A 26,004-nucleotide genomic window follows, 5' to 3' on the forward strand; every position below is an offset into this window, starting at 1 on the left:
GACCAAAAACCTCTAAAGACTCACTACAGCCAAGACAAAGAAACAACTCAGCTGCACCAAATCCACTAATCACTGCACACATTAGCACCATGTGCTAACTGTGGCTAAAGAACCACATTTACCAAGACAACTATCCAGTACAAAGCCCTAAAACACACCAAGAAACACATTAAAGATGATTTTACTGCTGGAAGCTGCAAGCCAACACCTAAAGAACAAACTAAAGCAATGGAGCCAAACCCAGTTCACTGGTGAAGAGAAGCAGAGGAAATGTTTGTCTGCAGCTAAATAAAGCAGGAAGACACTGAGCTGCTCAGGTGTTCCTGATAACACCAAGCTGCTCAGGTGTTCCTGATAACACCAAGCAGCCACCTGGACAGCCAATAGGAACACAGCTTACTGGAAGTCCAGAGGGTTGGGTTAGTGAAGGAAATTTAGTTTAAAGTTGAGGCAGAAAGTTAACAAAGAAAGTTGAAAACCATCTTCTGATACCTGAAATCTCTGAGTTTTCACACAAAGAACGCCTGAACATGTCAAACTGGTTTCATAGTAGAACCATCATTGTAAAAACGTCATAGTATTGTGTGTTGCTCAAAAAACATTACGACCCGCTGTCTAGGGTCGCCGAGGAGCAACACAAAAACAGGTGGTATATTCCACCCAACATCCTTGAACGTAAACTTAAAAAGTTCATTCAAAGGAATATTCCACCCAAAATCCTTCAATGTAGACCAAAAAATCTTGGTGTAAAGGAGTATTCCACCTTAAATGTAGAGCTAAAGGATGGTTTGGAGTAATATTCTACTCTAAAATCTTCCAATGTAGACCTAAAAGGTTGATCTGATGTATATTCTACTCAACATCCTGGAACATTTACCTAAAGGTTGGTTTTAATGGTATATTCCCAGAAGAACCCAGAAACAATGGGCTTAATGGTATATTCCACACCCAAAATAACAAAGAGTCAGTGTAAAGGAAATGTAGACCTAAAAGGGCCCCATATTAAAGGAATATTTTAAAGTTATTTTCATTATTTAATAATCTGTTATCAGTCAGAACCTGGCAAACTTATTTCATCAGTTTTTTTAGTGGTAGTCACAAATAAAGGAGCTCATTGGTTTTTCCTGCGTACTGAGTTCAAAAGCCTTGCTGTTTCAACACAGAACGTTCACATGCATCCATAAATCTCTCAGCACTCAAACACCCACAGACAGGAGGCCGGCTGGACCGAGGCTCGGCGGCGTCCTCGGACCCACGAGTCGGGGAGTCGCTGAACTTGTTGGTCCGGTTTGAAAGCCTCCGTGTGGTCCAGTAGAAGTCCACGTAGTCGGTGTTGGCTTTGAACCGCAGCGACTGGCCACCATCAGGTGGACAGGCTCGTCCTCGTAGGACTCCTCCTGTAGCCTTGAGGGAACCACAGGAACATTCAGTAGCTGTTGGAGTTCTTCCTGTCAGGCTCGTGGTAGAACGGCTCTGAAGTATCTTTTACTTGTCTTATCTGGAACAATCTAACAGCCTAAACTGTTAACAGCAGTGTAAAGAAGCAAACACACAGGCATAGATTAGGACTCAAACTAGATTTATTTTAGAAAACAAATCAACTTAGAGGCATTTGTTCACACATGTGGCTGAATAGGAGGCCGTCCAATCAGATTTGAGGTCTTCACTCTGTAGGTTGTTTGTTTGGTGAGACTCTTGGACCTCCATCAGCTGACGTGGATGTTTGATGGTCTTCCTCTCTAGTGCCAGATGATTCATCCATGAATTCAGCAGCTACAGACTGAAATGAAGCTCATGCTGCCGTTATTGAATTCCTGTTCCAGATCAAATGTTCAGAGCTCACCTTGAATGCAGCCGTCTGCTGTCTGATAGTTTTTCTCATTGTAGTCTTCAATAAAATCTTTTTCCTCATGTCAGGATGTGGTGAGACTCTTTCTCAGTCTCTGCAGACGTCCCTCATTGTGCATCTCCAGAGAAGAAACAGAAAAACTGGTCATTGCTTCAGCATCAAACACTCTCCAGCATTGAGAGTGTTTTAGGAATTCATTCATTGTGTTGTGAACTTTGAAGGAGCAGAAACTTTACAGCTGACAAAGATATGAGCTCCAATTCTGGATGTTTTAGGAAATGAAGTTCATCAAATGAACACTTGATTATTGCTGATAACTCATTAAATTACTGAAGAAATCTAACATAAAAACCTGTAAACTCTCAGGCAGCTTTTGTTAAAGTTTGTCTATAATTCTATCATCATGTTCTGGAACCAGGACTCTGCAGAAGTTCCTTCAATCAGATACTTGTGTGTTTCTATTTAAGGCCTCAGGTTTGAACGTACAGCAGAGGATTAGAAAGGAGTGATTTTAATATTTAAATCAGTCCAGTAAATGTTTGGAGTAAAAATGATTAAAATTTTGATTTAGATAGATTTGTATCTAATAATATTGTAGAGTCTCACTTAAATATATCCAAATGAGTTCAGTGTATTTACATTTTATAGAATATTTGATTTCTTAATCTCAATACTGTAGAGTCTGACCCTAAATATTATAATAATGATGTAAATCTAAATAATAAATAATATTGTAGTGCAGAGTCATAAACTTTAATCAGTTAAACTTACATAATAAATATCACTGTACAATCTTAACCTGAACATTCATATTATTGAGGTAAATTTACATAAATCATGATATTCTAGTCTTAACTGGAATATGTCTAACATGAATCTTTTTGTATTGTGCTGATAAACAACAATAACCCGACTTTCAGATAATATCTATTCACTGTGTATTGGGTGATACAGAAGTATTAGTACAGAATATTATTTCTTGTTTTATGTGTGATAATTGGCAGTAAACATTCTAAGAAGTGGAAATTGTCAGGATTGTAATAGTGCTGTTCTTGCACAATATTTGTCACTTAATTGCCCTCAGGATGCTGTCGTTGAGCTACTAGTTTTACAGAACAGGCAGATGTTGCAGCTAATGATGCTGTAATTCACATAAACAAGGAAACAAGTCCATCATAATTTGAATGTTAACAGTCCAAAATGAAAAGGTCATATACAGCTTTCCTATTGGGTTAAAGAGCCAAAAAAAACCATGAAAAACACTTTGTAAAAGCCAGAGGTTGGTAGCAGCTTTCATTTTTTCTTACCCCCCCACTAAAATTAATCTGGATCCGCCCCTGTCTGACATGAAAGCTCGGATCGTTCTGCAGTTACTGTCCTCAACGAGCAGCAGGTGGCGCTGTGAGCTCCTCCCCTTCACAAAGCACAGGAGGTCAGTCTAGTGACCTGCAGCATCCCACTGTCTGATTAGAGGAAGGAGACCCACATCACTCCATGTCCAGACGGCAGATGAATCAAAGTCTGCTTACAGAGTGGGATGGAAATGAAAATGTTTCTTCACTGTCACACTAAAATAAATCACTGCATTTAGCCTCTAGTTCAGAAACATATTTTGGGTATTTTAAACTCACTTTTTGTCTCTCCCACAATGTTGATTACAATTACATGCAAACGGGAACTTATGCAAATTAGGCGATGACATCATTTAGCGACTTCTAGTGACTTTTAGGACAGCCAATAGCTACTTTCCTTACTGAGGAGTTGGCAACACTGGTCAAAACATAAACGATGCCTCTTTTCCATCGTTGTAAGGTAGACAATGTGCTACAAGCCCAGTTTTATCAACAGTAGCTGTCTTTCAAGCTGCACGAATAACATTGATGTCTATGGAGTGAACAGGGACCATGTGCAAATTGCAAAACTGCTGCAACAGCAAAGAGAGACAAATATTCAATAGCTTCTCTCTGATACACTGTAGTGTCACCAGAATCACTGCAGCCTTCAACTGGCTCCTGTTGACACCAATGTTATTTCTGCAGCTTGAAAGACAGCTACTGTTGATAAAACTAGGCTTGTAGCACATTGTCTACCTTACAACGAAGCGAATTTCGCTGGATTTTGGTTGATTTTTATGTGAATGTTCTTAAGAAACATTTTTCTTTCCACCAAAAAATGTTCAAAGATTTCCTAAAAATGTTGAAAATGTGGACGTCAGAAGTTCCACTGTGAAAATATATCTTTTTTCCACATTTTCAAACTCAGTTTTGATCGGCATGAGAACGCGAAGGTGAAAACATAAAGTTTTTCTAATTTTGAGCAGCTTTTCATGAAGTAAACGTAATAAACACACAGTCGCCGCTTACACACAGAGATTTATTTCCTTTGATTAAAAAGTCTTTGAAGTGAACACAGTACATAAAGTGACAATGATGCTGAAGGAGCCGTCCTTCTCAACAAGGCCACGAAATAAAACAACATCAGAGCCGTTTGTTAGCATCGTCTTCCCTCCGACACTCACACAGACACACAAACACACCAGTTAAAACCTCCCAGAGTCTGTCTGGGGACGCTGGGATGCACCGAAATCCAAAAATGATGCTACACAAGTCAACACAACGTCACACACACTCGTCTCCACAGAGTCTGAACTGAGGAAACCACACACACACACACACACACACACACACACACACACACACACACACACACACACACACACACACACACACACACACACACACACACACACACACACACACACACACACACACACACACTGACAGACGTTTTCCTCTCATGGGAATGAAAGTTGTTTAACCATGAAGTCGTTTTTTGGTTTAAATCGAGAGGCGAGTTGGCACATAAAGGCAGATCCTCCAACAGGACCGTAAAACACTAGAAATTAAAGGTAAAAATGACAGTAATGGTGTCGTTTGTATGGATTTAGCTCTAAAGATTTCACAACAAATGCAGTTGGACAGTGAAACAGTTGATTGTACAAATACAAACCTCGTGGTTTTAATTCTCAGCTAAGAGAGTAAAAGACGTGACGTAAAGTTTGAGGTGTTTCAGGTGTGTCAGAGTGTTAAAGTGCCGTTCATCACAAGAAACATTAGTAAAAGATCAGACGAGAACATTTAAAGTCAAATTCAGGACCGCAGCTGTTAATCTTTCAATATTTTCTCTTTTTTTGTTGATCGATTTGTTGCTTACAAAATGTCAGAAATAAGTGAAAAAAGGCTCAAAGTGACTCGTTTTGTCTGAAACATTTAAGATATTAATATATAAAACTGCAAATGTTTGACAATTTTGATTAAAAAAATGACTTAAATAATAAAGAGACAAATTCATGATGACACGTTTGTTTCAGTAACTCGATATGATTGGCTGAATAATACTGACAGATATTTAAAATAAAGATTTTGGTGGAATATTTGCGCACTAGAAGGCAAATCCTGTCATTGAATTGTTGAATTAACTGCTAAAGAAAACAGTAAAATCCGTTTGTCAGCTGGACGATACGACTTCTACTGATAAAACCTGATTTAATAATCGACGTCTGAGAGGTGAAACCTGACTGTAGTTCGGCTCACTGGAGGATCTGTTGGCCTGTGAAGTGCAACAGATCTGCTGTCAGAATAAAAAGACGTTGAAAAGGGATCAGCTTCGATTGTGAGTTTCATTAACAAGTTGTTTTGGTTTTGCGGCTGCGCTATAATCACATTTTCAGTGTTTGTTTCTGCTCAGAGGTTCCTGCTGTTGCTTCCTGAAGCAGAAGAGAATTTAGGTCCTGCATACAGTGAGGCAGATGATTTGAATGAAGCTTTATTAACTCTCCCATTGTTAAAATCTGTTTTAAAACTCAGTATTGTTGTATTTTTCCATCTTTCAGTGATGTCCGTTGTAGTATCAGTTCCATAATTTCATCTGTCTGGTCAGTTTTAGTTGATTTTAAATGTGATCCATGAAGAATTTGACTCAACGAAGGCACTTATAGCATTAACATACTTCATAAGTTGTAAATTTAGAACCAAGACATCTCTTGTTTTTAACTCAGACAGGAGATTCTAGCTGTCAGAGAGTCTTTTAATATTTATGAATATGTGTTTAGTTGCTGAAAATCTGTTTTATTCTTACATTTGTGGAAAAATTTGGACTGTTAGTGTCGATAAACGTAAAAAAACTCAGAGTGTGAATCTGAAGCTGTTTCCTGCACAATCTCTGCATTTGTAAAGGAACGCGGCAGAGTTCTGTGACGATCGGCGTACGTTTGTCTGTCCGTCTGTCTGTTCGCAGCATTACTTAAAAACAGACCAATGGATCGGGATGAAAATGTCAGGGAAGGTCAGAAATGAAACAAGGACCAAGTGATTAGATTTTGGCAGTGATGCGGCTTATAGTCTGGATCCACGGATTTGATAAAGATTCCTGTATCATTAAGATAGAGGCACGGCGTCACTGTAAGCATGACAACAAGTGAACACTACGATCACATGATTGCGATCCTACTATAAATCGACCGCTGCAGACTTATCAGGACTCATGAGTCGGAAATGATCCAAGGAACAACTGATTAAATTCTGAGTCCCATCAATTCCCGCCGCCTGCTACATATTTAGGTCACGTGATTCGGTACATAACGTACACATGTATAACACACGCCTATGTTCAGCTTAAGGTAATTTTATTTGTGGGTACATTTATATTAAATGACCACATTCTGATCATCAATAACTAACAAACAAATGCTGCATTTCTAAAAAAAAATACTGCACTGGGGGGAGCACAGAGGGTCCTCGACTTATGTCTGAGTTCCGTTCCTACGGCCCGACGTAGTTGATTTTCACCGTAAGTCGGAACTCCGGCAAAAAGCTGCTATATGCATCACAATATCGATCCGTTCTTCGGAAAAGTTATGAATACTAATGACTTTCATGCATGTAGGAGTCATTTTACAAGAAGATAACAGAATATGTTGCACTGTTTTTACAACGTGATCTACTTGACCGTGCTTGGGAGCCGTAATGAAGGGCAAAAAGTTGGCGAATGTAACACAATCCAAGGTGGAGTATGTTAACAAAGCCGTCTTATAGCCTCACATGACGACGTATTCGTCCGCTCCGCTCACCAAGTAGTTCTACATAACCAGTTCTGACGTAATGACGAAACGCCGTAGGTCGAGGACGTCGTAAACCGAGGACCCCCTGTACTGCGCTCTCTGACTGCTTTTCTTGTTATTGTATTTTCCACTAAACTTTGATTTTGCACATAAACTCTGCTTGACTTTAAACATGACTGTGTACATGTAACTATGGTGTATAGTAGATAAACACTCATTTCTTGTCTAAGAGCACGTCTGTTTTACTTTGTGTAATTTAGATAATAAGTAATTTAGGAGCTGAAGTCAAATTTCTTGTATTTGTTCACATATTTGGCCAAAAAAAAAAAGCTGTTTCTAATTCTAAAATTTCACCTTTTTGGGGCCATTTTTGCCAAACAGTGTCTAAAGGACGTTTAAATGCCGCTGGAGGTTTTATCAGGAAATCTGTGGAGCAAAAGTTCAGAATCAAAATCTCTTGGTAAACAGTTATTCGAGGTGAAACGCTGATATTTGATCAAGAATCACAACAACAACATGTGGACGAATGTTTAAAGTCTCTTTGCGGTCTGGAAGTAAATGACCTGTCAGACCGAATCACCGCGGCAACGACTTTATCTCTACGGTGAAAACACATCAACACTCTGTCACTGCCTCCGGTGGGATGGAAACACACAAACACACACTCTGACGCACACACTCAGGTGACCAACGGCCGGTCCGTGCAGGTGGAGGTAACCCAGGCAACAGGAGGAGGAGGAGGAGGAGGAGGAGGAGGAGGAGGAGCGGCGTCTTCCTCCTCAGCTCCGGATCAGCGTCAGGAACTCGTCTCGGGTTTTCGGATCTTCCCTGAAAACTCCCAACATGGTGCTGGTGACGGTTTTACTGTTCATCTTCTGGACGCCACGCATCACCATGCACATGTGGCTGCAGGAGGGGAGAAATAAGAAACGAAGATTAACCCTGGAAAACACACTGCTGCAAAAATACATCAGTTTGATTTATTTTTTTATTATAATTTTCTATTATTTATTCTATTATTCCAGGTCCTTGAAGTCCATGGAGGTGGGTCCAGATTTATCTCTTTTTGATGGACATTTTCCATCACTTTGGAGCCTCAGAACTTCATAAGTACAGCAGATAGACACGTGACATTTCGGAGGAAAAACACATCTGAATTGAATTCTGAGTCATTTTTGTCATTCTGGACACATTTTGAGCATATATATATATATATATATAAATTTGGGGAATATTTTGCTGAATTTTTTGATTTTTTTCAGGCAAGGAGACAATATTTTTTGGTTCCTGTAAATGAAGACAGCAGGAGGGTTAACACTGAGAGAGTATTTTCTGTATTACTGATATGTGAGAGATCAGATGTTTGTGTTTTACGTACGTCGCCTCGATCACGACTCCGACTCCGGTGGGCTGCAAGGCCTCGGTGATCGCCACGGCGATCTGTTTGGTCAACCTCTCCTGAACTGTGGAAACAACAAACAGTCTGAATAAACAGCAGCCAGATATCAAGAACAGAATTTAAAGCCATTTACTGATGTAAAAGTACCAGTATTGGAGAAAAATATTCCATTACAGGTAAATTAAAACTCCTACTGAAGTGAAAGTATAAAATATTATCAGCAAGATAAACTTGAATTAAGTATTTATATAAGCTTTGACTGACATCTTAATATAAACTGTATTACTGATTATTACTGATGCATCAATATGTACAGTGTTTACTAGAGGAGCTGTTTTAATTAGTCAACAGTTTCCCAATCTAAGGTTTACATCCCTCCACAGGGTCACAAGATAAATATGAAATCATCTGAAAGTGGTGAAAGAGTCAGAAATGTGTTTTAATGTCAAATCTTAATATTAAAAGTCAATTAAAACTCCAACTGTCAGATGAAATAGAAGAGTTTAATGTGAAAAGTATAAGGTGAAACAAAATGACACTTTGGTTAAACAGAAGAAGTTTTTTTTTTTAGTACCTTGTAGTCGACGGCTGTAGATTTCAACAATCCTGAAAGTGAGACAAAAGAAAACATTAATGCATCCTTAGTGTATATTATATGGGGCTTTTCAGCTGCTTTTTGGTCACGAAAAAGTAACTATAACCTGATTGAAAAGCAGCTGAAAAGCCCAACACCAAAGATTAAAAGTCTAAAAATACATTCAACACTAACTTATGACTAAAATTTTTTTTAAATATATACATTTTGGTTTTTCTCTGCCTTAACGAGTTCTTCACAGATGACTGATGAACTGATAACTAAACGAATAAACGTGACAGAAAAAGGAAAACATTAAAAAAAGATCATGAATACAAAACATTAAATAAAAATATAACTACTAGATAGCATTACATTAAATGCAAAAAAACATTAAAATAATTTTTTAAAAATTATTAAATTGCATTATATTACAATACATTTAAATGAAACTTAACATTACAAAAATAAACCTGTCTCCATCAACAACATCAGTGCACATCAACAAAACCCAAACCTTTCGTTTACTAGTTTTTTTGAACATTTTCTGGTTCCAAATTTCGAAAAAACTAAGTTTTTTTATTATTTCTTTTGGCCACATAAAGATAAAATTCTGCCGTAATGTACAACTTTTTCCCACGAGAGGTTTAAGTGGGTAAACCTGAAGAAAAAAAAGCTGTAAATGTCCTTTTGTTCTCCAAAGCGGTGAGTAAATCTGTGAGGATGAAGAGTCACTGACCAACAGAAGCACCTTCTCTCTAAATGCTAGCTGATGTCACATCTCGTAAACTTGACGGATTCAAACGTGATAAAGACGCAGCTCCATTCAGAGATTTAAATCCTTCAGATCTGCAGGTCTGAACCTCCGACCCGCTGCTCTTCTCTGAGTCAAACCTCTTTGGACAAACTCGATCTCGTTCACCTCCAATAAAATGCCACGAGAGCAAACATTCAGCGGGAGGACAAACCGCATTAATGAAAAATCTGCTTTAAAGACGAAGCTCACTCCAGATTTTGCCTCCTGAGCAACAATCACAAGTCGTCAATCTTGTCGTTCTTTCACATGTTTAATGTCCATCATGTGACTGCTGGACTCTTTTATAAAATAATTTAACCAGTAAAGGCCATTTTAAAGTGTTTAAAGTGGTACAGTAGACATTATTCTGAGCACCAACACGTCAAATTCACACTAAAAGAAGCTCAGTCAACCACAACAACCACTAAGCTGTAGACTCCCATTCATCCGGAATGTGTGAGGTCATCAAATGCCACATAAGTCTTTGTCATGGTGCCCCTTTGCTAGTTTAACTCCAAAAATGCTCTCTGCTAAGATTAATCTGCTTGATTAAACTGCTTAGATATCGATGGTACGACCCAATAATATTATATATTCTAGACATTTAATATAAAATTTAAATTAATTTCCCCTTGTAAATATTAATTTTAGTTGGTGACATTGTAAAACTAAAAGTAAATGTACTTATAAAACTATTCGCCCAGTGAATCCAGTCAGTCAATGTTGAACTAGAAGACAAACAGTTGAGGTGATATTGTTTCCAGGTGCCTGCATTTTCCCCTAGAATTAAATTTACTAAATTTGTTTCTAAGCATTAAATCATCCATCCATCCATCCAACATCTATACACAGCTCAATCCTCATTAGGGTCATGGGGGGGCTGGAGTCTATCCCAGCTGACTTGAGGTGAAGGCAGGAAACACCCTAGACAGGTCACCAGTCTGTCACAGGGCTACATATACAGACAAACAATCACTCTCACATTCACGCAATTGAGAATAATCAATTAACCTCAGCATGTTTTTGGACTGTGGGAGGAAACATTAAATCATGGTCAATGTAATTTGGCTTTTTTGACAAGAATTTACCAAAAAAGACTCTTCCATGTCAAAGTGATAACATATTTCTACAAAGCAAGGTCAAATAATAAAAATATAAAATGTAAAATAAGTGATTGCATAAATTTCACTCCTTTCAAGTCAGTATTTCGTAAATGCACCTTTGGAATCTATTTTCACTTTGACATGAAGGAGTCTTTTTTGTAAATTCTTGTCAGAAAAGCCAAATAAACTGACCATAGTTCATCAATAACAGGGGAAACCTCCAAAGGGGTTAAATACTTTTTTGTCACTGTCGTAAGACTTTACAAAAAGACTCTTTTGTGTCAAAGTGAAAACAGATTTCTACAAAGTACTGTCAAATAATGAAAATAGAAAATAAGTGATTGCATAAGCTTTTCCCCTTTGTAAGTCAGTATTTAGTAAATGCACTTTTGTAATCTGTAATCTGTAATCTGTAAATTCGTGTCAGAAAAGTCAACTAAATTGACCACAATTCAATATTGAAAATCAGGGAAAGAGCCTTTTTTTATAGGTACTATCATTGCTTTCTGTATTATTAGTATTTCTTTGTTAGCTGTCACACCAAGTAGGAAAGAAACTTTTTAAATTAGCGCCACCCAGTGCTCAGCAGATGCTACAACAACTTCCAGCAGCTCCAGATCCTCGTTTCTGCCTTAAAACTGTGAATGATGCTGCTCTTGGTGTCCAGCCGAGTGTTTCAGAGCAGTACTGCGCTGCTGGACAGTGTTAGCACGATAAGCCTGAGGGTATTGGGGTCAGCGGGATCTACTGTAGTACTCACACTAGTTGTATTAATCAGCTTAAACACACACACACACCTACAGAATCAGGCTAACGTTACTCACCTGGCCAGTTTGCTGAGGCCCAGAACTCTCTTGTTGGGGAGGTAACCGATGTGGACCTGCACAATGTGAGAAATTCAAGGTTAATCCAGCTTCAGTCTGAAAGTAGACCAATCACAGCAGTTTGTTCCCCTCATTTACTGATTCATCACAAGAAATTCTTTGACAAGTATTTACCAGCAGCTGTCACTGTCCTACGGGCTGTTTTCAGGGGTCGCTGTGCTCGAAACAACTTATTACATCGGCCTAAATGAAAAATGAGATGCAATGACAGAAGCTAGACCATAAAGACTCATCTGAGAGTTACTGATTCATTGTGTCTTCTGGTTTAAAGGTTCCCCGTATAGTTTTCTAGAAAATAAAAGCCTTTCTTAGACGGATAACTTTGTCGAGCTACACCGATGATCCAAGTTATTAAGAAGAAAAGGATCAAAATCTTGAAAAGAAACACAGCAAAACAGTGTTTGTGTGTTTACTCTCACTGCCAGAAGGGGGCGATAATCATAAAATGCTGAAATTATTATCTTAACCCTCTTGATGTCCTGCCGGTCAAAATTGACCCAGTTTAAAGTTTGAAAATGTGGAAAAAATATATATATTTTCACAGTGAAATTTCTCATGTCCACATTTTCAACATTTTTGGGAAATCTTTGAACATTTTTTGGTGGAAAAAAAGAAATGTTAAAAGTGTTTCTTAAGAACATTCACAAAAAAAATCAACCAAAATCCAGATTTTTATGTGAATGTTCTTAAAGAAACTATTAGAAGTTTTACTGATATATATGGAATCACTTTAGATATTTTTAAGATTTTTTTTTTTGGAAGATTTTTACTAATTTTTTTGAAAATATTTACAAGAATTTTCTTGCCCACTTGGGGGATTCTTTTTTAAAAAAAAATAAAACTTTTAAGGGAAACTTTTAAGGAATTATTGGAATTTTCTTCCTGAAGGTTTTGCAAATTTTCAGAAATTTGGGGAATTTTTTTGCTGAATTTTTGGATTTTTTTCAGTCAAGGAAACAATATTTTTTGGTGCCCGTAAATGAAGACAACAGGAGGGTTAAATCTTTTTAAGATTAATCAAGACAAACATTTTCCCCTCAAATCAGCGTTCAGGAGGAACAGTTTAAACAATAAATGTGGCGTACAATCATGACAAGATGTGCTCTGCGGGTGAAAATGCAAATGTTTCTGGTGGTTTGAGAAGCAACAAAAGCACAAAGCAGGTGGACAAGACAGGACGAAGAAGCATCATCATCATCATCCAGAGAATCACTGGAGGCTCTAATTCTTTTACACACTAACACACACACACACATGTAGCTGCACTCAAATGTCAAACACAATTTGTCGACGAGACGAGAGAAAGGGCAGCGGCAACGAGCATGAAAAGATCTTCTTCTTCTCCTCTTTATTTCCCGTCCTTCCTGTCTGCTGCAGCGTCCTGATACACCGACATCAAACAAACTGACTTTTTCACTTATCTACCCGGTTATTCACATTTACTGACACATGCTGAGCGACATCGAGGCAAAGTTAAATAAAAAAAGGAATCATGAAGGTTACAGCAGCTTGTGTGTAACATAACAGAGATTTTATGCTTTATTTTAGCTGTGTTAAGTTCACAGATTTGATTTTACAGCTGTATCTCAACAAACAGGCTCTGATAAATGCACTGAATGAAACAGCAGATAGATAAAGAAAATAAAGCATTTAACTTTTTTGTCTATTCTGACTGTTCATCATCAGCTTCCTACAGGTTACAGTTTTAAAAAATACTCGTCAGGACTTATCCATCAGAAATCATACAGCGACTGAGCAGCCTTGGCACAGTATTGCGCTCACTGAGTGCTTTTCTCGTTACTAAGATGTCTTTTATTGGGTTTTGTGACTTCTTTTTATGGGGAATTAGCCACTTTAAATAAGGATGTTGTTATCATTGTTTTTTTTGTGAGTCATTTAATATTTAGTATTTACCAAATCAATCCAATACCATTTTCCTTCATAGTACACAGTTGTAGATCAGCTGTAGTACCTGGTTCTTCCTGTTTAATACTGACCAAAGGAGGCATCATTTTGATTACAGGCAGTTCAATGTTGGCAAGCAGAGAGCATTGTGGGAGTTTAGCTACCAATGGGCACAATGACAAAGACTTTAGTGATGCTTCATGACCTTTGGCCAGAGCTCTGATGTTTATAACAAGCAGAGATCAACGAGGACAGAAAACACATCCAGGGTACCAATGCTTGTTTCAAAGAAATTAAACTGCTGCAGTTTTTTTATTGTAATTCTGATACATCCCATAATAATATCATACACTCAAACTTGGCTATAGAAAAAAATTTGCTAAACAAAAACAAGATTTTGGCTTCGGGTGTGGATGTAAAATTGATTTAGTTACAGTTTTAACAGTGTAAATGGGTTTTGTTGTTGCTGTTTTTTAGCCCTGTGAGAATTGAATGTTTAATGTGCCTCCTGTACTCATGAAGTTGTGATGAAAAAATAATGTGAATTAAAAAGTGTGAGATTTAAATCAACCTCTATGAACTTTAAGGGCTTTTAAGTCTGAAAATATTCATAGTATGAAGGTTCAACTGCTTCATTAAATATACTGAAGTTATTGTAAATAATAAAGCACTGATTGATTTATTATTGAATGACTCTTAAGTCTGATCTTAGCTTATAATAATGAATCCTCATTGATATATTTATTCTATTTTATGTCAATAATCTGAATCTGCAAAAATTATCCAATAAATGCAGTGCAGTAAAGGGGATTTATGGATTGAAATACTTGATAAATAAACTCTTTTAATGTCAATATTTACTCTCACTTCCCTAAAACCTTTACACTGGACTGAACACATTATCTTTGTGTTTTGTTTTTCAGGATATAACACCAGTCAAAGGTCTGTGAATCATTTCCAACAGGAAACATAAAGTCTGAGTCGTATCAAACCTCCTCATCCACCATCAGTCCCGCTTTTATTCCCGTTTTATCACATCACACCATGTTTCACTCTAAACTTCGTTTCCCTTCAGTCCACATTTAAACACCAACATGTCGGCGTCTCGTTTCAGCAGAAAACCTCACAGCGAAGAAATGATTGTTCCTGAATGTGAGACAGATATCTGACAGATGTGTTTTTCTGTTTTCTCTGAACTAAATGACAGCCTGTAATAAAGAACACCTGAGCAGCAGAAACAGAAGCAGTCATCGAGCAGCTGCTGCCGTTACGCTGGTAAAAATGAAGTTTTTAATAGTTTTTGAACAATTTGGTGTCATTTCACAGTTTTGATAGATTACAGATGATAACTAATGGAATCACAGGGAATAAAATATTTTAATTGACTGATTTACCATAAAAAACTGACAATGACCTCAGTATTAAAAATCTCTATTTTTTCAAATGGTATCTTGTTCTTTCTTGTCTTTGGCTGAAAAGTTATATTTTCACTGTCTTAAAATCAGTGAAAAAAAAACTAAAAACGTTATTTTACAGATATTTGCTGTTATTTTAAAAAATATTGAGGACTGAAAATCGGTTAAAAGAAACGAAAAAAATTGAAAATAAACTGTTAATTTACAGATTTCCCTGTTTCTAGTATATAGTACAATCACAGAAAATAAAAAATGTTTTAATGTACTAGTTAGCCATTAGAAATTTTTATTTTACATGGTCGTTTATTTTATTTACAATGTTTGACTGTAAAATTTGACAATTTTTTATTGTATAAAACTAAGTAGAAATAATTATTTTATATATATATAATTCATTATTTTAAACAGAAATTACATACATTAAGGACTGAAAATGCCAAATAATTTTATTAATAATAAATAATTATTTTTTTAACAGATTTTTTCACTGTTTAGTTAAATTAAGATAACAACTATTGAAATAACAGGGAATAAAATGTTTTAATTTAGTGATTAACCATTTTCACCGAATTAAAATCAGCATAAAATACCATTATTTTACAGATATGTTCTGTTATTTGAATGAATGTTATGGATTGAAAAATGCTTTTAAAAAAAGGTAACTGAACTGTTAATTTACACATTTTTCCTGTTTTTTTACATTAAAGATTATGTCTAATAAAACCACAGAAAATTAAAAATGTTTTAATTTACTAGTTAGCCATTTCAAAAAAATATGACACTATTTATTTTATCCTTTATTTTCATTGCATTATAATCTGGAGAAATAATTAATTTATATATATTCCATTATTTGAAATTATGTATATTAAGGACTGAAAATGGTAAATAATTTTATTCATAATTAATAATATTATTTGACTGATTTTTCCCCTGTTTTGTTAAAATACAGATAATAACTAGAAAAATCACAAAAATGTAATAATTTAAATGTTGATTGCAAAAAAGGTTTTTGCAGGATTTTGTGGACACTGTAAAGAATAAAAAATTTTCTTTAATTTCTTCAATATTTGCTGTTATTTTAAGCTTTCTTTTTCTTTGTTTTTTCTTTCTTTCACATTTGAACATTACAATAATCCACTTTTTTTTTTAAACCTACTATTTCTGGCACCCTTGCTGTCAGATTGTCACTGTTTATTAAAGAATACATTATTTTGTTATTTTTATTTAATTATTTTTTATTTACAGGATTTTGCGTACACTGTAAAGAATGCCTTTTTAACAGTTTTAACCATATTTTTATTTTTTGCAGTTATTTGCTGCTATTTTTAAGCATTCTTTTTTCTTTAATATTTGAACATTATAAAAATATATTGTTTTTTAATCTTTTTTTTCATCATTTCTGGCACCCTTGCTGCCAGATTGTGCCTGGTTTATTCACAGAATGCTATTTTTAAGAAAATATAATGTGTGTGGTAAATGCATAGCTTATATAGGAAAACATCATATATCACAATCAGGGTTAACACAGTTCACAGTACAACTATTAATGATAATATAAAAATATAAAAACCTTCTAACATTTTCCTTTTCTTTTTCACATTTGAATGTTGCAATAATGGTTTATTATTTACAGAATTATTTTATTTTTATTTATTTATTTTTTATTTACAGGATTTTGTGTACATTGTGAACAATTCCATTTTTCTTTAAGTTTTTTCACTGTATTTTTTGATTTTTCTTACAATTTTTTTCTTTCTTTCACATTTGAACATTACAATAATCCACAGTTTTTTTTACTCATTATTTCTTGCTGCCAGATTGTCACTGTTTCATTTACAGAATGATTTTTTTAATTAAAAATTAATTTTTTATTCACAGAATTTGGTGTACACTGTAAAGAATGACATTTTTCTTAAACAGTTTTTAACTGTATTTATTTATTTTTTTCTTTCTTTCACATTTGAACATTACAATAATCCACAGGTTTTAACTCATTATTTCTGGCGCCCCTGCTGCCAGATTGTCCCTGGTTTATTTACAGAAGGATTGTTATATTTTTTTATTTCTCACCGTGTACCTGCTCGTTTTCTGGCCAACAATAGAGGACTGACAGACGGACGGAGAACGAGGGAGGAGGTTTAGGAACAAACTAGCAGCTGAGCGTCGGAGTGATTCACGGCCGTCATCAGAGCCCATTTACAGGCTGGAAAAGCATCAGCTGCAGCTTCTATTGTCTTAAAGAGAAGCACCTGCAGGCGGAGACGAGGATCAGAAAGAAGGAAGAGGCCAATCAGGCTTTAGTGGAGAGTAATGATGTCAAAGCAGCAGAGAGCAGCCGAAAAAACAGCCAGATAAACAGATCCCAGATAATCTGATTGTTTCTCATGTTGTTCAGAGCAGCAGCCTGCAGACAGACGTCACCAGAAACCGTTTCTGAGAGCTGCTGCTGTTTCAGGCTGTTTCTGTTCAATAAATTAACAATAAAAACTCACCTGCAGCTAAGAAACTGGTTTATTTATGAGCAGCTAATGAACGTGGCGGTTTATTTACGCTCAGTTCCAGACTGGAGACACATTTCTGTCACGTCACACGAATATTTATGGAGGTTTTTATGATCAAAACTTAAAAGAAAAAGAAATGTGAGAAATCATCAAGTAAAAATCAGCTGGTAAGAGAGCCACAACTAGACTTAGTTCAAAGTTTAGGGACAGTTTTGCCTCTTAAATGAAACAAGTGAAAAGTGGCAATTTGACAGTCGTCATTTTTAACAAACCTTAGAATTTAGAAATTCACATGTAGTTCTTACAGATTTATTTAAGGGATATGATGTCCCCAAAACAACAGATATGACTCTTAATGCAAGCAGTTTATAGTGCAGTACATATCAGTATTACAACAGCACTGTAGATCTAATCTCAGGAGATTTTATTTTTCTTATTGTCCAGCTGTGAATTGTGAATTTTATTTAATGACTCTCTAGTCACTGGGGAAAGGGATGAGTATTTTATTATTTTTGGTGTTTCTTGAATCGTGTCTGTGACTTGATGTGTGTGGATGTATGTGGTTTAAATGATAAAAATATATGAAACTTTGAGGAGAAATGGACTTTAAACTGTCCCAACATAAATCAAGTTGATGCTGGAGAGGTGAATTCAAGCCAAAATTAGCGCATTAACAGCTGCTGTCTTATTTTGACGCTATTCCAAGTGATTCAGTTTTTAATCCAATTTTAAATCAGACCTAAATGTATTAAACTGTAAATGAATGTAAGCTAATGATATAAACATGAATATGAACAGCTCTGGCAAAGATTCCTCTAAGATATTGATGTTAAATAATAGTAAAACATAGTTTATTTTGATTAACAAAACAGTAGAATTTAGACGTATTATTTGTCTAAAAGTGGAACTGCCTGAGTTCATCTTAAACTAATGAAGTTTTGCCGTATTAGATTGAATTCTTCACTGCTGCAGTTAAGCATCTCTGGTGTTTGATGATAAAACATTATTATATGTCATGAATTTAAATATCTATGAAAATTAAGTTAGAACTTTTGTTCTGGTTTGTTCTTTGACCCATCAGTTCTGAATTAGTCAGCAATAATCAAACCATTTAAAACAGAGGTGTCCAAGATGCGGCCCGCGGGCCAAAACCAGCCCTCCAGAGGGCCCAGTCCAGGCCTCAAAGTGTTAAAATTACAGAGAAGACATTAACTGCAATTTGTAAAACTATACATTTAAATTTGTTTCGTGTTTGTCTCATTTTTTGTCATTTGTTTCTCGCTTTTGTTGTTTGTGTGTCGCTTTTGTAACATTTTGTCTTGTTTTTGTTGTTTTTTTGTCTTTTTTAAAGTAAAATACTACATTGTTCAGTTCCAGATACCTGTGATGAAATCCTTTGTGTCTTTGTAAACACTGTGATCTGTAGGTTGTGATGTGTAAATGATAAACTGAGGCATAATGTTGCTGAAATTGAACTTATTTTTCTGAAGAAATTTCATGTTGTTTTTGATTTTTTGTAGAAAGATAATTCCTGAAATGCGAACATTTTCAGAATGTACTGTTTTGCACTAAAACAAAGGAAAAAGTTGAAATTGTGGTTATTTATAGTTTACTATGGTGTGATTTTAGTGGTCCAGCCCACTTGAGATCAGATTGGACTGAATGTGGCCCCTGAACTAAAAAGAGTTGAACACCCTGATTTAAAACAAGAAAAGCACTCAGAGTGCAGTACTCCACCAAGGCTGCTCAGTCGTTGTAACATTTCCCATGGATAAGTCCTGATAAGTCCACAGTGGAGGATTTGTAGTAAAATCACAATCATGTGACCGTCAGCAAGCTGCTGACGTAGTGTTCACTTGTTGTCATGGTTACAGTGACGCTGTGCTGCTATCTCACAATGATCCAGAAATCTTTAACAAATCCGTGGATCCAGACTATAAGCCATATCACTGCCAAAATCTAATCAATTGGTCTTTGTGACATTTCTGATCTTCCCTGAAAATTTCATCCAAATCCAGTTAGTCGGTTTTTCAGTAATGTTGCTAACAGACAGACAAACATATACCGACTGTCACATAACTCAGACAGATAAATATAGATAGATAGATAGATAGATAGATAGATAGATAGATAGATAGATAGATAGATAGATAGATAGATAGATAGATAGATAGATAGATGATAGATAGATAGATAGATAGATGATAGATAGATAGATGATAGATAGATAGATAGATAGATAGATAGATAGATAGATAGATAGATAGATAGATAGATAGATAGATGATAGATAGATAGATAGATAGATAGATAGATAGATAGATAGATAGATAGATAGATAGATAGATAGATAGATAGATAGATAGATAGATAGATGATAGATAGATAGATAGATAGATAGATAGATAGATAGATAGATAGATAGATAGATAGATGATAGATAGATAGATAGATAGATAGATGATAGATAGATAGATAGATAGATGATAGATAGATAGATGATAGATAGATAGATAGATAGATAGATAGATAGATAGATAGATAGATAGATAGATGATAGATAGATAGATAGATAGATGATAGATAGATAGATGATAGATAGATAGATAGATAGATAGATAGATAGATAGATAGATGATAGATAGATAGATAGATAGATAGATAGATAGATAGATAGATAGATAGATAGATAGATAGATAGATAGATAGATAGATAGATAGATAGATAGATAGATAGATAGATGATAGATAGATAGATGATAGATAGATAGATAGATAGACAGATAAATAGATAGATAGATAGATAGATAGATAGATAGATAGATAGATGATAGATAGATAGATGATAGATAGATAGATAGATAGATAGATAGATAGATAGATAGATAGATAGATAGATAGATAGATAGATGATAGATAGATAGATGATAGATAGATAGATAGATAGATAGATAGATAGATAGATAGATAGATAGATAGATAGATAGATAGATAGATAGATAGATAGATAGATAGATAGATAGATAGATAGATAGATAGATAGATAGATTTAAAGTTGGATTAAAAACTGAATCACTTGAAATAGCGTCAAAATAAGACAGCAGCTGCTAATATGCTAATATTAGCTTGAATTAGCCTCTCCAGTATCAACTTGATTTACATGTTGCTTTATTAAATTACTCAAAATGATGATAAATAATAATTAAACTCTGCTTTAGTTTTAACTAAGTCTAGCTGTTGCTATCTTAAAAACTGACTTTTACTTGTTGATTTCCCACAGTTCTTTTTTTTACCTTTTTGAAAAGGTTTTGATCATAAAAACATTCATAAATATTCATGTATGTATAAATAATACGTTGAAGTTAAAAGTTTGTGTGTGTGTTTGTGTGGTTTTTGTGCATCTGTGTTTGTTTTCTTGTGTATGTGGGGTTTTTTTTGTGTCTTTGTGTGTTTCTATGCGTTTGTGTTTGGACGTTTTTTTGTGTGTGGTTTCTTGTGTATGTTTCTATATGTGTGTGTGTTTCTCACCCTGCCGAAGATAGGAACCAGGTGATGCTCACACATGGAGAACATGTCGATGTCTTTGACGATCACCATCTCGTCATGGTCTTCATCAAAGATGGCGTCGTTCAGCACGTCTGGGAAACACACAGAAAAAAAAAGCTGCATTTAATCATGAATTTAACCTAAAAATGTGCATCTTGTTGTGGACTTCTGGACTAATTTCTGTGTTTTATTTCATGTTTATGTGTTTTCCAGATGTTCTTGTGTCCTGCATCACTTTCTGCTGCTCCTTTATCGAGGACTTCACGGTTTCTCTCCACCGTCTGTCTAATTATAGCTCAGCTTCCTCCTTCCTGCTGCTGCTTTATTGCGTTTTTTGGTTGCCGGGGTTCAATAAACCGCTTTATCTGTTGGTGGCGACGCAGACGCCTCTCGCTCTCACCGGCAGGTTTTAATTTCCTGGCTGGTATCTGCTGGAGGTGAGGTCACCTGAACAACAGAGCAAGGCGACTTGTTGCTTCGCTCTCTGCAGCCGCTTTGGAAGTAAACACAGCAGCAGGTAGTTTGTTTAAGGCAACTCCAAAAAAAGGGCTTCTGTTTGTCTTCAACATGAGGATTTTTTTTTTGTTTTTTTTGTCTCTTGATCTGATTTTTAGCAGCTTCTTTCTGCACTGGAAACCACAAGTCCAGCAGCATTCTGCTGATTTGTTGTTTTTTTACAGCCCAGGTTCAACCTCTGATGTTTTGTTTTTTTTTTTTAATTGTTTTTATTCAGTTTAGATTCATTTACTGTGATAAATCTTCACTCTGATTCATCTGATAGCAACTGTTCCTGACCAGGCAGCTCACAGTAAACGTTCGCTGTCAACTTTCAGGGAGTTCTAACATTTGACATGCTTCACATTTTGTAATAAACATGCATTAGTGTATATTTTATCTGTACATTTTGGAAAAGAGGAGCATATCAGAGGTAATAATAATAATAATAATATACTACTAGATATTCCATTAAAAATCAGTCGTTTCCAGCTAGAATAGTCATTTACCACATTAACGATGTCTAGAATGGATTTCTGATTCATTTAATGTTATCTTCATTGAATAAAACAGTTTTTCTTTCATAAATAAGGACATTTCTAAGTGACCCCAAACTTTTGAAGGTTAGTGTACATTTTATTAATAGGCACCTTTCAAAACACCCAAGGACACCATACAAAGTAAACAAAGTTAAAACACATCAACAATACAAAACTGAGATGTAAACAGTTGAAAAGTTTGTTAGTAATTAGGTAGTTAGTAGGTTAGAAAATTTTGAGAATCAAACACATTCTGTTGAGTTTTTATGCACCAATTTTTGTCATTTCTGCATCAATTTATGTTGGAAATGTCTTTATTTATGCTAGAAAAACCCAAAATTCAGGCACAATGAGTAAATCTACACTAACACTACTGTTCAAAAGTTTGGGGTCACTTAGAAATGTCCTTATTTTTGAAAGAAAAGCAGTTTTTTTCAATGAAGATAACATTAAATTAATCATAAATCCAGTCTAGATATTGTTAATGTGGTATATATATATATATATATATATACACACACGCAAGGGTGTAGCATAAGCTCTTAAATCATCAGACAATCAATCAAACATTAATATTCTTCCAATTGCTTAACATGACTCATAAGTGGAACTATGCTTCCATTTTTTTTATGCTTTCATAAAGGAGAAGTAATAATCACCCAGATTATGTAATTTAGAGTTGGAGAGCAGTCGGCTTGGCCGTCACCGGCTGCTCACCTGAAGACCGACGAGCCTCCGAGGCTCCCCGGCTCCAGGGGGAAGTGGACGGGGTTCGGTCCAGATTTAGATCTGCTTGTATCCATTTTTGTCATTTAGGGCCAGTAAAAACCTTGTTATAATCCATTCTGGTGTTGTTCCTCACAGAAATAGTAGAGTTCAGTAATGTTCCTTCAGTCAGCATTATTTTTAGATCACAGTCTTTTGTAATCCTCAAACAGTGCACTCCTTCAGTCCATAATTCCAGTAGAACAGATATTCCTTTGCAGATCATGTTGAATCCCCCGTCCGAGTTACGTGGTAAAATCCCCTTTGCTCAGAGCATTTCTACCCTGGTTTGCATCCAGTGACCACCTCGCAACGACTCCCAACTTCTGTCTCGATCCAGTGTAATATATACAACAACTGAACCTTTTGCATATGCATTGACTGCAATGACTGCACACTTAACATACGTGATGACAGCATCCATCCCCCTCCTCACTCGTGCACTGCTCCCATCCACTGACCTCATGGCCTCTGCGTGCTCTGGAGGAACCAAACCCACCTGTTTGGCCTGTTCCGCCAGCCCATCCCAACTCATCCTAAGACCCCTCCATGTTTGAGGAACTTAAACTATCTGTTTTGGACTGTTTGGACCCTTCCACTCAGTCTCACTTCTCTATTAATGTATTTGTTCCATCTGCAACTCAAAACAGGCTCCTGATCAGGAAATGGAGAAACAGATGTCAGGGTCTAACTGTCTCTGACATCCCTATTGTGCAATCTTTTGGACAATGTGTACAGACTTATAAAAATCCCCAAAATCTATTTCGAGCTTAATTACCTTTACCGTGAACAATTGACCCCAGTTCACCTTAGCTCTTGATTTCTCACCTCATTACTAAGTTAAAAACCTCTTAGTTTAACAGTAATCAAAACTCTTTCTCAAACATCTCAGTTTCATAGTAATCAAAACTCTTAAAAGCATTTCTATTTCATAAAGCATCAGTTCCTCATATTAATCAAAAGCATCACTTTTCACAGAGTTCCTGTTCTGACTTGGTTACTTCTTAAACAAAGATTATAAAATTAGGTATCTGAGTTAGCTTTAACACATTTATTAGGTTATAGCATGAATCAGTTATAAATCACAGGTTATAATCTCACAATGTTCCCTTATTTAGCTGTTATTCTGCCACAGTCTCACCCTTGTTGCTGATTCTGGGATCTCATACCTCCATGTTTCTCAACTATATACATATATATATATATATATATATGTATATATATATATATATATATATATATATATATATATATATATATATATATATATATATATATATATATTTTTTTTTTTTTTTTTTTTTTTTTTTTTTCTTTCTTGAGAAACATGGAGGTATGAGAACCCAGAATCAGCCACAGGGGTGAGACTCTGGCAGAATAACAGCTAAATAAGGGAACATTGTGAGATTATAACCTGTGATTTATAACTGATTCATGCTATAATCTAATAAATGTGTTAAAGCTAACTCAAATACCTATTTTTATAATCTTTGTTTAAGTAACCAAGTCAGAACAGCAACTCACTGTGAAAAGTGATGTTTTTGGTTACCAGGGAAACTGATGTTTTTGATAGATTTGATTCATATAGGGAACTGATGCTTTATGATCATCTGTTTCTCCATTTCCTGATCAGGAGCCTGTTTTGAGTTGCAGATGGGAAAAGTACATTAATAGAGAAGTGAGACTGAGTGGAAGGGTCCAAACAGTCCAAAATAGATAGTTCCTCAAACAGGGAGGGGTCTTAGGATGAGTTGGGGGGGGGCTGGTGAAACAGTCCAGAATAGATGGTTTTAGTTCCTCAAACATGTAGAGAGAATGAAGTCATTGCTCAAGTTAATTTAGTATGAGATCATTGTGTCTGTTAATTAAGTGTGCAGTCATTGCAGTCAATGCATATGCAAAAGGTTCAGTTGTTGTATATATTACACTGGATCGAGACAGAAGTTGGGAGTCGTTGCGAGGTGGTCACTGGATACAAACCAGGGTAGAAATGCTCTGAGCAAAGGGGATTTTACCACGTAACTCGGATGGGGGATTCAACATGATCTGCAAAGGAATATCTGTTCTACTGGAATTATGGACTGAAGGAGTGCTCTTTCTGCACTGTTTGAGGATTACAAAAGACTGTGATCTAAAAATAATGCTGACTGAAGGAACATTACTGAACTCTACTATTTCTGTGAGGAACAACACCAGAATGGATTATAACAAGGTTTTTACTGGCCCTAAATGACAAAAATGGATACAAGCAGATCTAAATCTGGACCGAACCCCGTCCACTTCCCCCTGGAGCCGGGGAGCCTCGGAGGCTCGTTGGTCTTCAGGTGAGCAGCCGGTGACGGCCAAGCCGACTGCTCTCCAACTCTAAATTACATAATCTGGGTGATTATTACTTCTCCTTTATGAAAGCATAGTTCCACTTATGAGTCATGTTAAGCAATTGGTAGAATATGATTTAAGAGCTTATGCTACGCCCTTGCTGAAACTATAATAAAACATTTATCCTGCAATTCAAGTTAACAGATTGGAAATTCTATTTATTCCTATAATGATGATGAATTAATCATATATATCTTCTCAGTTTGTAAAAAGTCAGGTTATTGTGTGCATTACATCAAAACAAAGGTTCTGTCAGGTTACCTAGTCGTTGGGGCCGAGGGTGGCCTTTTCTAAACTTATCCTTGGGGTTATCCATTCCTTAACCTCTAAATTTAAACCTAGCAACTTACCAAGTGCAAAATCCGTTAAGAGAAAAGCTGCCGTTAACAGACGTGACTGGTAATTAATTTGACCATTCAAAAGTGGCTACTCAGTTGAGTTAGTTATCAGAGGAAGCAGGATAGGCGTCTGGATGGAGGCAGTTAGAAGCTAGGAGAATTTTCTCGCTTACCAGCTTAAACGTTCCTCAGATCCCATCTGGGTTGTACCATATGGGCTACGGGAACCGGACCCGTTAGATGGAGAGCTGGTCCAGTAATTCTCTGATAGTTAATTGATGAATTCACTTAATTTGGGAGGTTACTGGCCCTAGGATTCAACAATATATATATATATATATATATATATATATATATATATATATATATATATATATATATATATATATATATA

General features: G+C 35.8%; 1 protein-coding gene and 1 long non-coding RNA gene across 2 annotated transcripts in view; both read right to left on the bottom strand.

Moving 5' to 3' along the window:
- Window positions 1–1,562: 1,562 nt before the first annotated feature.
- LOC129347573 (uncharacterized) lies at window positions 1,563–3,863 on the bottom strand. The gene is made up of 2 exons (XR_008599769.1): window positions 1,844–3,863; window positions 1,563–1,780 (listed from the first exon to the last, which is right to left on the bottom strand). It is a non-coding gene; the product is annotated as an uncharacterized LOC129347573 (long non-coding RNA).
- Window positions 3,864–4,204: 341 nt separating this feature from the next.
- The window catches only part of gch1 (GTP cyclohydrolase 1), a 29,766-nt gene continuing 7,966 nt past the window's right edge, over window positions 4,205–26,004 (bottom strand). The window contains exons 2-6 of the mRNA XM_055011049.1: window positions 21,077–21,186; window positions 11,665–11,720; window positions 8,942–8,973; window positions 8,347–8,431; window positions 4,205–7,874 (exon numbers count right to left, since the gene is read on the bottom strand). Coding sequence (XP_054867024.1) covers window positions 7,748–7,874; window positions 8,347–8,431; window positions 8,942–8,973; window positions 11,665–11,720; window positions 21,077–21,186 — 410 coding nt within the window. The 3' untranslated portion in view covers window positions 4,205–7,747. The remainder of the gene's footprint in view (window positions 7,875–8,346; window positions 8,432–8,941; window positions 8,974–11,664; window positions 11,721–21,076; window positions 21,187–26,004) is intronic.

This window comes from Amphiprion ocellaris, chromosome 1, assembly GCF_022539595.1.
Source record: "Amphiprion ocellaris isolate individual 3 ecotype Okinawa chromosome 1, ASM2253959v1, whole genome shotgun sequence".
NCBI classification, from domain to species: domain Eukaryota; kingdom Metazoa; phylum Chordata; class Actinopteri; family Pomacentridae; genus Amphiprion; species Amphiprion ocellaris.